This window comes from Lytechinus variegatus, chromosome 12 (genome assembly GCF_018143015.1).
Source record: "Lytechinus variegatus isolate NC3 chromosome 12, Lvar_3.0, whole genome shotgun sequence".
In the NCBI taxonomy this organism is placed as follows: Eukaryota; Metazoa; Echinodermata; class Echinoidea; order Temnopleuroida; family Toxopneustidae; genus Lytechinus; species Lytechinus variegatus.
The window spans coordinates 294,829-308,425 of record NC_054751.1 but is presented as its reverse complement, the minus strand read 5'-3'; the positions used below and the strand labels follow the sequence as shown (position 1 = coordinate 308,425).

Below are 13,597 nucleotides of genomic sequence, written 5' to 3'. Positions count from 1 at the left end.
CTTTCGCAAAGTTCTGCAACTAGTGTTTGTTATGGTTGGTCTTTTGATTTATCAATGCAGCTCAGCGAGCCGCAATACATATCACACCAATCTCTTTGATCAATCCGAGGCACAGGTCTGTAAATTGGGCTGTGGAATTATTAAGGTGAACTTCCGCATTTTGAAGATTTTTATACCAGCTGATTGTCGCCATGTCTAAAAAACCAACTCCACCTGTTCGGAAACAGTCTTTGGATGAAAGCCACCCTCCTCATTCTGCTAAAGATGTTAGAGAGATCAAAGAAGTCGCAAAGAAAGGTAATCTAATTTGTATACTAGGCCAAGGGAGGTTAATGCGTCATGCTACCAATCTGGGCCTTCTACCACTCCCAACAGGGTTGGCTCCCGGTGGTTCCCCGGAATAAATAGCTTCCGCGTATTCACATGGTGGTCCTTGCAGCTGCATGCTTGGACTTTTTAAAACCTAGTGTAACTAATTAGTGCGTGATTAAGAAATTGTGTGTTTTGACTTTTGTTTATTTTAATGATTAGATTCTTAATTTATTCCATTGCCATTCTGCCACCTTGCTCAGACTTAGGTAAGATCTGAAATTAAAAGGATGATTATCGAAACTTGGTAATGCAGTGTTACTGGAAGTTGATACATTGATATCAGAATTACACTCACACTTCATCTTCATAACCATGATTAAGGGAAGGAGGAGGTCCATTGTACAGAAGAGGGTATGATGGTGAATTTGATTTAAATGAATAATTAAGATAATGATGTTGATGTCTTTCACTTGTGATCTTGATGGTAATGAAGATTTTATTTTCATTTTGGGTTGGCAACTTCAGCTTTAAAATTAGTATGCCTACAGCATCTGATGTAGATCTGCTTTTTCATGTATTTTGTACATTAACTGTAAATTTATATATTTATTTCATTGTTGATAATGAAATAAAATGAGAGAAAAAAAACACATCAAGATCTTCTAGAGTCATCAGCTGGTATCACAGGCTTCCATTAATATCTTGTACTCCTGGTCTCCAGCTAGGCTGAGTGATACATCTGTAACAGATAGAGTAAAATCTGACAACAAAATACTGAAAATGAATAAGAAATGACAAAGATATGATATTTTATTGTTTTGGCTGAAGCCCCTCCCCCCTGCCCCACTCCCCTGGCCCGGCTAGCTGTTGCCCCTGAGATGTATTCCTTTCTTACAGTGGAGTAATGATCAATGGAATATGTTTGTTCTCTCTGTCGTATGGAAGTGTGAATTGTAGTGGCTGCATGATGCAGGATTATTATTATTATTTTTTTTTGGGGGGGGGCTTGGGAAGGCTGGGGGAGGGGGAGGTTCTGTAGGTAAGGACAAGGGGAGAGAGGGAGGGGTGGAGTTGGATGTATTGTGCTACTGGCACTGAGTACATAAGATGTGTCATATTCAGTCTGCTCGTCTGCCTAAATGAACTCGCCCAACCATGGTGGGACGTTTATGAGTATGACCAAGCTATTCACAAACCTACACTTCCCAGGCTCAGTGAGCAAGGAATACCTGGATATATACAGTAGGCACCAAATTTGTTATTTAGATTGTATGGTCCAACAGCATTGATACAATACATAATGTCCTTGCAATGGTAATATGAATTGTTGTGATTCCTTGGGTAAGAAAATAACAGATTTTGTCCACAGGTTTAATGTTACTTGTATGAGTAACAAACAATGAAATACCCATAAATGATAAAAAGCTCAATTGCAATATATAAAAAGTTAATTAGTAGAACACTAGTCATAACCAAACCACACCATATAAGATACATGGACATGCTTCAAGCAGCTGCTCTTCACCAGTTGGAATAAATGTCTGCGCAATATTATTAATATAAAGTAATTGCTCCCCAGGCCAAGAGAACCCAATGGTGTACAGATGGGGGGGGGGGGGTTCCAGGCTATGGACCCCCAAATTTTCACGACCAAAAGAAAAAGGGAAAGAGAGAAGAGTGAAATATATTATTTTCCGAATGTTATGTCAAAATCTATCTCAAATTTGAGTTTTGTAATAGAACGTGTCAAAATGTTAGCCTGCTTGCAATTTTTTGGATTGAATTTTGCCTGATACGCTATACCTAGCCCCCTCAAAATTTTTTGCTTATTATGCCACTGAGTGAGCCAGGGGGAGAAGGGAGAAAAAGAGGAGAGGAAGTGCAGTGATGCAGGCAAATAGAGAGAGAGAGAGAGGGGGGAGGAGCGGGAAGCAGTTGAGAGATAAGGGGAAGGGTTGCTATCAAGCATTGTCTTAAGTAGACACACTTATAAATTATCACTGAGAATAAGGAACAAAATACTTCCTTGTCTTGTAGAATAATCATCTACACTAGTATAAAAATAGTATATTACTTAGGATTAGCAACTCCGACATGATATTTATAATTAAATGTCATGGTATTAGAGAACCTATACACTTGATGATGACTAATTATACTACAAAAGAATAGTAGGTGGTATAGTGTTTTTGATAGCTTTCACATTAATGCCTGCTTCATAATCTGGCCCTCTCCAAACAAAGCTTAGTAGTTGATCGTATTGTTGAGTTTTGTAATTGATTCATATTATGTCCTATGCGATCAATTATAAAAATCATCCCAATGATCAGTGACTACACTCTGTGTCACCTAACCCAAGAGTTGAGGTGGGAGGCCGAAGTACTTGTAATTACCCATCTAGTTGTAAACCATTGAGGTATTTAATATCACTTTTATCTTTAAATTGATATTGAATTTCACTCTCGTTTCTACTGCTTTGTGCACATAATTTGAAATATTTCCCATAGACCTTCAATGCTGTCACTTGTTTTTAATAACAATGAAATGTTAATGGTCAGTTTAGTTTCAGTTTTCAGCGTTTAGAAAAATAACATGTGAATAAGGGAAAATTGTTTATAAAAGGAAATCCTCTTTGAACACAATCATGCCTCAGTTGTGTTCATCACTAATCATACATCCGTGTAATTACATCTGTAATTACATTTATAACAATAGTCACAGAATGCAATGAGCCATAAATGTACACATAGAGGTTGCCGACGATCACACAAATTAGTCCTATATTTAAGGGATTGATGTTTGTTTTGTTTAAGAATCTATTACCATCTGAAGTAGTGCAAAGTATTTGTTTAATGAGAAACAACTGACAAACTAAAACTCATTCTTTGGTGATTTGAAAAACAGTATACAGCCATTGTAGAATGAAGAACTTAAAGAGAATTCCTGTATAAGGAGTCAGAACTATCAGACAATTATATTACTATTGAAGAACATTTATGAATATATATATATATATATATATATATATATATATACAAAATATGCTGAAGATAAAAGGTAATGCTTTCAATGCCAATATAGTTTTTATTTACTCGAATTTTTGACGGACCTCCGTCTTCTTCAGGAGTATATACAATGTGTGTTATCAATCAGAGAGCGCATCCTCAGACAGATGTTGTTATGATGACTGGCTGAGGATGCGCGCCCTTCACAGAAACATACATAGTAACGCTTGTTTGTAATTATCTAGTTGTTACGTAACAATTAATATATATATATATACAATAAAACTTTTGAAGGAATTACATACAAGAAGATAGAATGGAAATTTTGGAATAATGAGTATTTGGATAACTTTCAAGGCTCTACAGTAAAAAGTTTGTTGTTACAGGAATTTCATAGGATAAAGAATTCAAATTTCAAAGGATTCATATCATTATTTTGTCTACAAATTCTTGTTTTGTTTGTTGTTACAGATAGCATTAACCCATTGGCCTATATTCTGAACTTGGGGTTAATTCAAAGTCTTGTCAAAAGATTCGATTTGACAGCACATGTGGTGATCACTTCATCATAAACTGTTTAGTAATGATAAATAAAATAATTGTATTGTATTGTTATGAGACCAGAAGACACTAAGGCCCGTATTCTGAAGTCAGGTTTAACTTAGACCACAGTCTAAATATGTTCTGAAATTATGGGAGCCAAAAGTTAAAAAATTCTGTTTATATTGAATATTTCTTTTGCTTTCATTTTGAATAAAAATACTTCAGTTATCGATCGGATTCCCAAACAATTATGAACAATTTGAGTGTCATATGAGTTAATAAACTGAATGTGTGTTGTTAGGGATTTGTGCTGCAATTGGCTCTCCATAGTTAAAACCACAACTTTAAACCGAGGTTTAATTTAAACCTGAGTTCAGAATACGGGTCTAAAACTGAAGGAATTAATGAGCATTCTCTCTTGAAGAATATATTGCCTAATCCATTCCATTGCAGAACATAAAAAACTTGCATTTTAAAGGAATGACTGAATATTCAGTCTTTAAAAAAAAATCATGTTTTCTTTGTTTTTACAGCCATTGCAGAACATAAGGAACTTCAGCGGCAATTCAGTAAGAAGGAAGAACAAACCAAGCAACTAGTAGAGGAACTTGAGCAAACTAAACAAATCCTAACCAAGCTCGAGTCAGGTTAGTTATTCATCAATCCTTACCCATTTACTACCTGTTGAAATGCTGTTTGAAATGTTTATACATTACTATGTTAATTTTACAGTAGATATGACAGCTTAACAAGTGTAATAAATTTAGGAGAACAAAGGTTATATTTTTATATTTAAAGGGATAATCTAAGCTGAACTTAAAATGATTTGAACATATAAAGAAAAATCAGACAAACAAAACACTGAAAATTTGATCAAAATCGGACAAGGAATAACAAAGTTATGACATTTTCAAATTTTGCATTTTCCGGTGAAAGAGTTCTAGGCATGTCTTCATGAATATTCAATGAGCAAAATGATGAAGTCATATCCCACTTGTTCTTTTGTATTTTATCATATTGGGTTTATTCAATTTATCATATTGGGTTTATTCAATTTATTCCTCAAAAAACTAAAAAAAAATGGATTGACAACTGATTTAGTGCATTAGATATTTATTTCATTATAAGGGAGACGTATTATTAACACATGTATGAAATAATGAAACAATTATGATTTCATGTAATAACATGAGAAAAGGGAAAGTGGGGATGTGACATCATCAGCCCATCTAATGAATATTCATGATGACATGCATATAACTGGTTTCACAAAATTTTGCTAAATTTTATAATTCAATAACTTTGTTATTTGTTATGCGATTTTGATAAAAATTTTGGCATTTTGCTCTGTGAATTTTACTACATTTATTTAGATATAAATAATTTCAGCCCAGAGCATCCCTTTAATCTTTGATATTAAAATGAAGCATAAATTGTTTTAAATCATGTATAATATAATCATGTATAATTATTGCTTAGAGCGTCGGGCCCGATGCTCTACCTGAATCCTGTGCTTATTTGCTGATTTCTCAGCAATTACACAATTTCTTCCAGAGTCCTTTGGCACATGCGTTTTATTTATACAAACAGACACTTTGGTGGTCATTTCATTGGATTCTGTACGAACTCATTTTGATATCGTTACCAAAACTAGCATTTACCTTTAAAGAATGACTGGTGAACATTTCTTATGCGTTTAACCATCGCAAATGAATATACCATTTTCCACAAGAAAGGATCACCTGTCCTTCTTAAAGTTGCTCTTAACTTCCAAACAGCTTTATGAAACCCCCACCAGGTGCAGTCATAAAGGAGAATGAAAACCTTGAAGCAAATTAGCGTGAGTGAAAGCAGAATAATCAAGGAATAAGATGAGCATAAGTTTTAGTAATTAAAAATGATATTCCAATCTTGCAAGAGACTAGATAAAAGAGTATATCAAAATGAAAGTGAAGTAATGGGGAATTTGTATGTGTGCGACATCACAGATCGTGGTCATATTGCCGATGGAAGGGTCTACATTCAGTCTTCCTCAAACTTTTTAAATCTTAAAGATTTGAATTCCAATCACGTGCTTAGTTAACTGCTAATCAACCACAGCCTAATAGGATTAATTTCAAATCCCTTTTATTTAGGGCATAATTGCCGGTGGAGATATGATTACAAAGTACTGCGGTAAAACAGCATTGGTGCTGAGATGTCATATAATATTGTACATGTACACCTGTATGGTTATTTTGACAATGTTTGGATACATTGCTTTTATAACACATAGTATTCTAGATTTCTGTGACAAACTATATGTGACCAATTTTCATACATTTAATCAAATGCCATTATTTCAGGAGCAGTTTATGATAGCTATCACTTTCTTTAACTTGAAAACTAGTGTGATGAAGATCATGAAACAGAGCCCAGATAAATATTTGTATATTGGCAGCCTATCCATGAACCATAATGCCAAGGATAATATTGCAGCACATAGTTAGGCCTATTAATTGATTCCTTGTGACCTTTCAAAAACACTCACTTCAAGTTGATGTCTTAATGATGATGTTGTATTTTCCTTCATTTTACAAAGGAATTATCCTGAATCAAACACAAAGGGATTGGGGAGAAGTTCCTTATTGTTCCATATATTCTTCCAGGCATTGCAGATCGATTTGAAATATTTACCTCTATTTAAATGACATGGAATGATGTCAGTCATTTAACCAATTGATTATTTTCTTAATCAATCAATCTATCAATGAATGAATGAGTCAGTCAGTCAGTGAGTGAGTCAGTGAGTCAGTAGGGCCGTCTGCACCATCCCGAGTTTTCAAATTAGCGCGCTATTTCTGATCCGGCAAATTATCCCGATCTGAAAAATCTCGAGATTGTTTGTAATGCAGACGCAATTATCGCGCTAGTTCGTAGGATTAATCTCGAGATTGCAATCCCAAGTCAACTCGGGTTTATTTGCAAAATAGCGCGCTATTTACGAATTATCGCGCTAATTCGTAGGTGCAGACGCACTCGGGTTTGGACTCGGGTTAATTTATTCATGACCTTCAGTCCATAATGCAATTCGCGTTCCATTTCCGCCTTGGTAAAACATAAACAGCGATTATACCGAACGCATGCGAAAGTCAACTTTATCATAGCGTTCATCAATTCCCCAATCAGCACCGATGGTGTCAAGCCCCCCGTGAATGGATTTTGGGAGAGACCAGACCGATGGGGGAGGCGCTCATTATCGACGATGGTCATAGTCAATAACAATACTGACAGCATTGTCGTCTTATTCCTTCGCAAAATGTGAGCAAATAGCATTTCTTTCATGTCTTTCCTCCCCTCTCTCACTCTCCCCCTCTGTCGTTGCCTCGGAGTCCGCCATCATATTAAACGAAGAATACTTCACTCGCTTATAATTATAGCGCGGCTGAGCTGAGAGGATTGTTGCATAACAACGGTCGAATTCGGCGAAAGAGTACATGGACTTGATTGCATATCGCGGGAAGTTATTCAAAAGCGCGGGCCGTTGAAACTCCAAGATCGAAAGTGCGCATGCTCGGAATATCGGGCTTGTTGCCTCGCTCGAGCAAGAATCGCTCTTCGTGCGATGGTGGAGACGGGGTTTCTTGAATCTCGAGATTAATCGCGAAGAGGGCCGATCGGGCTAAAATCTCGAGATTGAGCAAACTCGGGATGGTGCAGCACCGACTAGTCAGTCCCAGTCACTCAGTCTGTCTGTCAGTCAGTCAGTCTATTGCATCAATCATGTCAACCAATAAATCAACCAACTCTCAATCAATTAATTAATCAATCAACCTACTAGTTATATGTAATTGATCTGTCAGGTAGTCTGTTAATCAATCTATCAGCCACAACAAATCTAATCAACTCAAAATAAAATTCTGCTATTTCTCACAAACTATTGAGTTTAATGAATTCAAAAATAATTAAAAAATCAAATTGTTGGTTTCCAAATTAGGGCTATAGTCCTATGTTAACTACAAAAAGTGAAATGGCACAACTTTGTTGGTGAAACTGAAAGATTAAAAAAATATTCCCAGTATCTCATCTTAATATGCATATATTTTTTGTTTACTTTGTATATTAAAGTGACAGATAAATTTGTTAATATGTTACTTGAATTAGTAACGGTAATTCCTCCATTCACAACAACGAGGCACTTTAATATGGGGTTCCTTTACATGACTGGTATCCTGTACGAAGGCAATAATAGGTTTGTATGTTCAGAATAGTTTATATTCAATTGCTCTAATGCCATTTCGTCTGATTACCGACTCGTCTTCTATCATTTGGTCTACCATCAGTTAGTCCACTATCCACATGGTCTAATTGCCATATCGTCCACTCACCATTTCATATAATAACCAGTTGGTCAAATAGCTATTTAGACGATACTATTTGGTCTAATTGCACTAAGTGTTAATTCGGTGAAATGAATGAATATAAAATGGGTATTTACATACCATATTAGACCAACTGATTATGAGATGAAATGGTCATTTAGGAACGGGTGATTAGATGAAGTTATGATTGGATCAAATGGTTACTGGACCAAATGCCTGTTAGACGAATGGAATGGTATTAGACAAAATGAAGGTAGACCGTGTGATGAGTGGACAAGTTGGCAATAGACTAATTGGAAATTTACCTTCAGAATCAGTTTAAGATTATCATTGGTATTTCTCTGATTCACAGTTATTTATAAAGTCAACTAATTAATGATAAAAACAAACAAAACTGCTCGACAGGCAAACATGTATGATTGATAAACTGATACATAAGAATGGGTATTCTTGTGTGCCTGTCCTATAATTTGGTGAAGATTCCAATCTTACAAAAATGTCCTTCCTACCTGTTGATTCTGTATGATATTATTACCAACTTTCAGAAATGTTAATTTTTTCCCTTTATACAAATTCCCATTTTAAAGCAAATCTTACAATTTATTGATTGCACATATACTAGATCGCTGGAAGCAAATATTGTATCCTGAAATCCTTTTAAAATTCTGCTCTATGTAATTATGTAATATGATATATCTTGCGTTCACTTCTCTTGTGCTAAAGCAAATTAAAAAGCTTGCATTGTTCATGATATACATGTATGACATGTATATAATAGTAAATAAAATCATGAATGATCGTTAGGCAATGATTGAAAACAGTTCTTACACATTTACATCCTTGAATATTTCAAGTGTCAGCCATTAGTTATTTCTTCATGTTTGAGCTGTCTCCAATTTTTGGCTGCTATGCTTCAAGCATATATTTGCTTATATAGTTTGCCTCTGCATTTTACTTAATATATTTTTTCTATATTGTATTTTTGTCTTTCTCCAGTCACTACATATAAGATTTTAATTGGTTATGTACTTTATGCTATATTATGATTGTCTCAAGCATTGTAAATTTGTTTTTATTCCAATAAATGCAGAAAATCCTGTAACAAAAGTAAAACCATATATGATCTTTTTAATAAAGAGAGAAAAAGGGAGCATACAGGACCAAACTTTGAAAAAAAACTCAGAGGATATACTGGTATTTATCTAGGAACCAGTGAAAACACTGTTCTGTTTGATAAAGAGAGAAAAAGGGAGTATATGATTTAACTTTGAGGGGGAAAAACAGCGCTAGAACTCATAGAAGGATATATTTATCTATGAACCATTATTGGGCAGAGCCAGACATTTTGTCTATATAGCCATTGTTCTGCAGACCATCGTGATAGGTCTATGTATTGATCTAGTAGACATTCTCAATGGTCCATATCCTTGTTGTGTGCATATGTATATGCTGAGAAAGATGGTAAACATTCGAGTTGGCTGATTTAGGGGAAATCCCCCTTTTTTTGAGCAGGGACCTGGCACCAAATATTGATCTTGTTTCACTCCATGATTTGTTCAACAAAGGTGTAGGCCTAAATTTTGTCATGTTTTAGTTTATGTTCCTTATTATTTGCTATTTTTTAATGAGAATAGGATTGACTTTCATAAGTGTGACTATTTGATTGTATATTGAAGATAAATATGTATGCACAATATGGAAGCGTCGTGGTGTAGCTGTTCTGACTCTCGCCTTGTAATCAGAGGGTTGTGTGTTCGAATCCCACCATGGCCTAGCGTCCTTTGGCAAGGCGTTAATCCACACTTTGGAACTCTCCACCCAGGTGTTAAATGGATACCCGGTAGGATGTGAAAGCCTATATGTAGTATGCCTAGCAGTTGAGTCTTGGAACTCTTGTTGGAATGCTCCCCAGGGAGTGGAGAAGGTGCATACATTGTATGCGGGCGTGCAAAGATCCGATGACCAGGGTAATAATATGTCTGCTTAGAGACCTCGTTCCGATGTATTAAGCGCTATATAAATGCGGAATATTATTATTATATCGGATGATTGGATGAGTAGGAGATGATGATTAGTATTTGTTTATTATTTCAGAAATATTGTTCATTACTGTATTGATTATGTGTTACATCAAGTCAACTTTAGAAAGGAGACATAAAGCAATCTTCATTTATAGATGGGTGTTTCTAATAGTACACATGACTTTACGCACGTCTGGAACATTTTCTTAGGTGCTTAGTCAGTGAGGGAGGTACCATTTAGCACAAGAAAGGGTTACCAGTCTTGCATGTGAATTGGTATTTAAAATTATTTGTAACCTAACAACAGCATGCAGGTGGACCTCTCAGTGTGTATCCTACTCATATAGGATTGGTACACTGGTTATTAATGAGTATTCGTTACCATTTGGTATTTTTACCTGCAATTCTGTCATAAATCACAGTTGTTTGTTTTTTGTTGTTGATTTGCAATCTAATTTTTATTCAAACTAAGATATCACTTAAGCAACAATTTATTTTTTATTATTTATTTTTTAGTATTTATCTGTTTATAATTTTAATAGTAACTTTCTTACATGTTTTCATAATTTGTTCACTTTTATAATTTGTTTGCAAAATTCTTTTCAAACTTATATATTTATCTTCTTACCTTTTTAGTTGTTTTCTTGATAAATCTTGTTATACTTGTTTTGTATTTTATTTACTTTCTTGCTATCTTGTTAATTAACTTCAGAATTATTTACTTGTTTTCTTCACCTTCTAGTATCTGGTCAGGTGGTACAAGAGTTTGTGGATGTCCAGACCAAGCTAGATATAGAACAACAATGCAGGCAAGAAGCAGAGAAAATTGCATCGAAGGTAGGATTTCATAAGTTTATAACAATGAGGGAAATAATTACTGGGTGATTGTTGCTTTTTTTTGGGGGGGGGGAGCAGGATGCGTAAAGTTAAAAAAATGATAGTGAGGGTGCATTTGCATTTCATAAACTGAAATTGAAGGATTTCGTTCATCCATTTTTTTTATTTTGTGAAAATTTTCAGTAAAAAAAATGTATGTTTCCAAAATTTCTGGGGGCAACTCCCCCCTGCCCCCTGCTGCATACGGCCATGATTTATTCCATTTGCACAACGAACACTTATGTAGAAAATGCAAGTAGTATTCTGCTTTATGTAGAATATTGATTTCCTAATAATGTTGAGTATTGTTTTGTGGTACTCTTGAGGCAACTCTTAAACAGATGTTTGCACGAAAACATGCAATTTAGGATGCAATGAGGATGAAAAAGACTGTCATCCTCATGTATTTACTTAGCTGGTTAGTAAAATTCTTCATATATTATCTCAAATATTCTTTGATTGTGAGAGAGAAAAAAAGGAGAGTACATTTTGTTAGAAATTGAATCAGATGTGGCAGAGCTGTATTGTACAACGCCTACTTAGCTTGTTGTACGCGATCAAATGCGAGGCTGAATGTCACACATTCGTACCGTTGCACACAAGACGTACCATCCCATATGTACCGTCCAAAATGTACCATTGCACGGCTTTAGGGGGTGACGTCACAATGCGATTTCATTGAATAAGGAAAAGATACTACAATGCGCGTATAGCCCGCTGGCTAAATGCGCAATGTTGTCCAAGATCATGTGCGCTTGTCGCTTGTGGGCCCGGTTTGTGGGATTTTGCTTTTCGCTTTCAATATTTTGCTCCCTATTCATAGATTACTGGAGGGAAAAACTCTTCTTTTTTCATATTTTTCGCTAGATTCCGAGGCGTTGTACAACACAAATAGCGAATATTCTTATTCGTGCAATGGTGCAAGATTTCGCATTCGGTGAAAGAAAGATGCTCTATTCAACTCGGCTAACGCCTCGTTGAATAGAGCATCTTTCTTTCACCTCATGCGAAATCTCGCACCATCGCACTCATGCCTATTCGCTATTTGTATAATGTTGCTGATTAGTGGTACAAAGATATTTATAAACACTCTAATGTTAAAGCTAAGTTGATGTTCTAGTGTCCCTTGGAAATGCATTGAATCCCTATGAAGTCCCTTGGATAGGACCTCAAATCATCAGTACCTTCATTGCGTACTAATTAGCATTCATGATTTCTAAGCAGTTGGGTAAAGTAGCCACCACAGCTTCTTAATTTCTTTGTGTTTGGCAGTCAGTCATAATTTACCTTTTTTTTGCACCACACTCTACCGAGTAAACCAAAAATACAGTACCTATAAAAAAAGGGACAGTTTTGAAGTCTTTCGAAATTTTGTTTCAAATTATGATGTCTATATTTTGAGGTTAATAGATGCTCTGATATCTTAACTTTCAATTGCCATAAAAAATAAGTTTCGTTCATGCTTGAGCGAACACGAAATGTTTTTGTCAGGGGTTAAAACAAAATTCAAACAAATTCAAACAAAATTTTGATAGACTTTTCAAAACTGTCCTTTTTTTATACGCACTAGGTGGTTTCAAACCGCCTCGATCACAAGAATCCCCGTTAAATTACGAGAACTTTTTAAGGCTAAAGAATACCCGTTAATTATTCCTGCATTCACACCGCCCCGAAACACATCCTTCGGGATAAGTTCCCGAAGTTACGAGCATGCGCAGTATGGTCTGATAAGCAGGCAAGGTGCGAGATTCAAAATCACTAGCCCAGCAGCCACCCACGCCGCCGCGCCCAACGACACGCTGGGCTAAAAGTTCCCGTAATTTGCTTTCACATCGCCAAAATACCTGCGACCTTGGAAAAATCCCCACGAAAGTTCTCGTAATTTCGTCAAGTACCTACTATTTAGCGGGTATTTTCTTTCGGGGAAATTACGCATAGTTCGCTTTCACATTACCAAAATACCTGGTATTTTCTGATCGGGGTAAATTTCCCGATCAGAGAATACCTGGAACTGGCGAACTTCGAGGCGGTCTGAAACCACCTACTGTAGTGTACGGAAATGGAAATAATATTCTACCGTGGTTTTCCTGTACATCATGATGTTGGCTATATGTGACAAGCTACTGGTATACAAGGAAGTGATATTTAGTTTCTGGTTCATCTGAGATGGAAAAATGTTAATACTATATCAACAACAAAAAAAAAGGATAAAGAGAGGAAGTGCGGTTAAATATACAAGCTGACATTGACAGGGAAATACCACACAGTTTCTCCAGAACAATACGAACATATCGGCCGGACGTCAAGGACAAGTATCGTTTAAGACATTTCACGTTGCCCTTCTCTTTTACAGTATCACGATGTAATTGTAAAGGTTCTTCCAATGTATCAGTCATCAGATAAGATGAACAACATAAATGTTTTGAAATTCGATTTATTTGAGGAAGAATAACATGTCTGCAATGGGAAATGATACCAC

The 13,597-nt window shown here is 35.7% G+C and overlaps 1 protein-coding gene across 1 annotated transcript; it reads left to right on the top strand.

The window, feature by feature from the left end:
• The first annotated feature begins 77 nt into the window (after positions 1-77).
• LOC121424653 lies at positions 78-11,640 on the top strand. The gene is made up of 3 exons (XM_041620390.1): positions 78-297; positions 4,394-4,507; positions 10,985-11,640. The coding sequence occupies exons 1-3, from the start codon at positions 192-194 to the stop codon at positions 11,125-11,127; spliced, it is 363 nt and encodes a 120-aa protein (XP_041476324.1). The 5' UTR covers positions 78-191; the 3' UTR covers positions 11,128-11,640.
• The last annotated feature ends 1,957 nt before the right edge of the window (positions 11,641-13,597 follow it).

Coding starts and splice junctions, on each gene's coding strand:
- LOC121424653 (XM_041620390.1), top strand. CDS start 192: ATGTCTAAAAAACCAACTCCACCTGTTCGGAAACAGTCTTTGGATGAA. Junction 298..4,393: donor CAAAGAAGTCGCAAAGAAAG/GTAATCTAATTT, acceptor TTGTTTTTACAG/CCATTGCAGAACATAAGGAA. Junction 4,508..10,984: donor CCTAACCAAGCTCGAGTCAG/GTTAGTTATTCA, acceptor TTCACCTTCTAG/TATCTGGTCAGGTGGTACAA.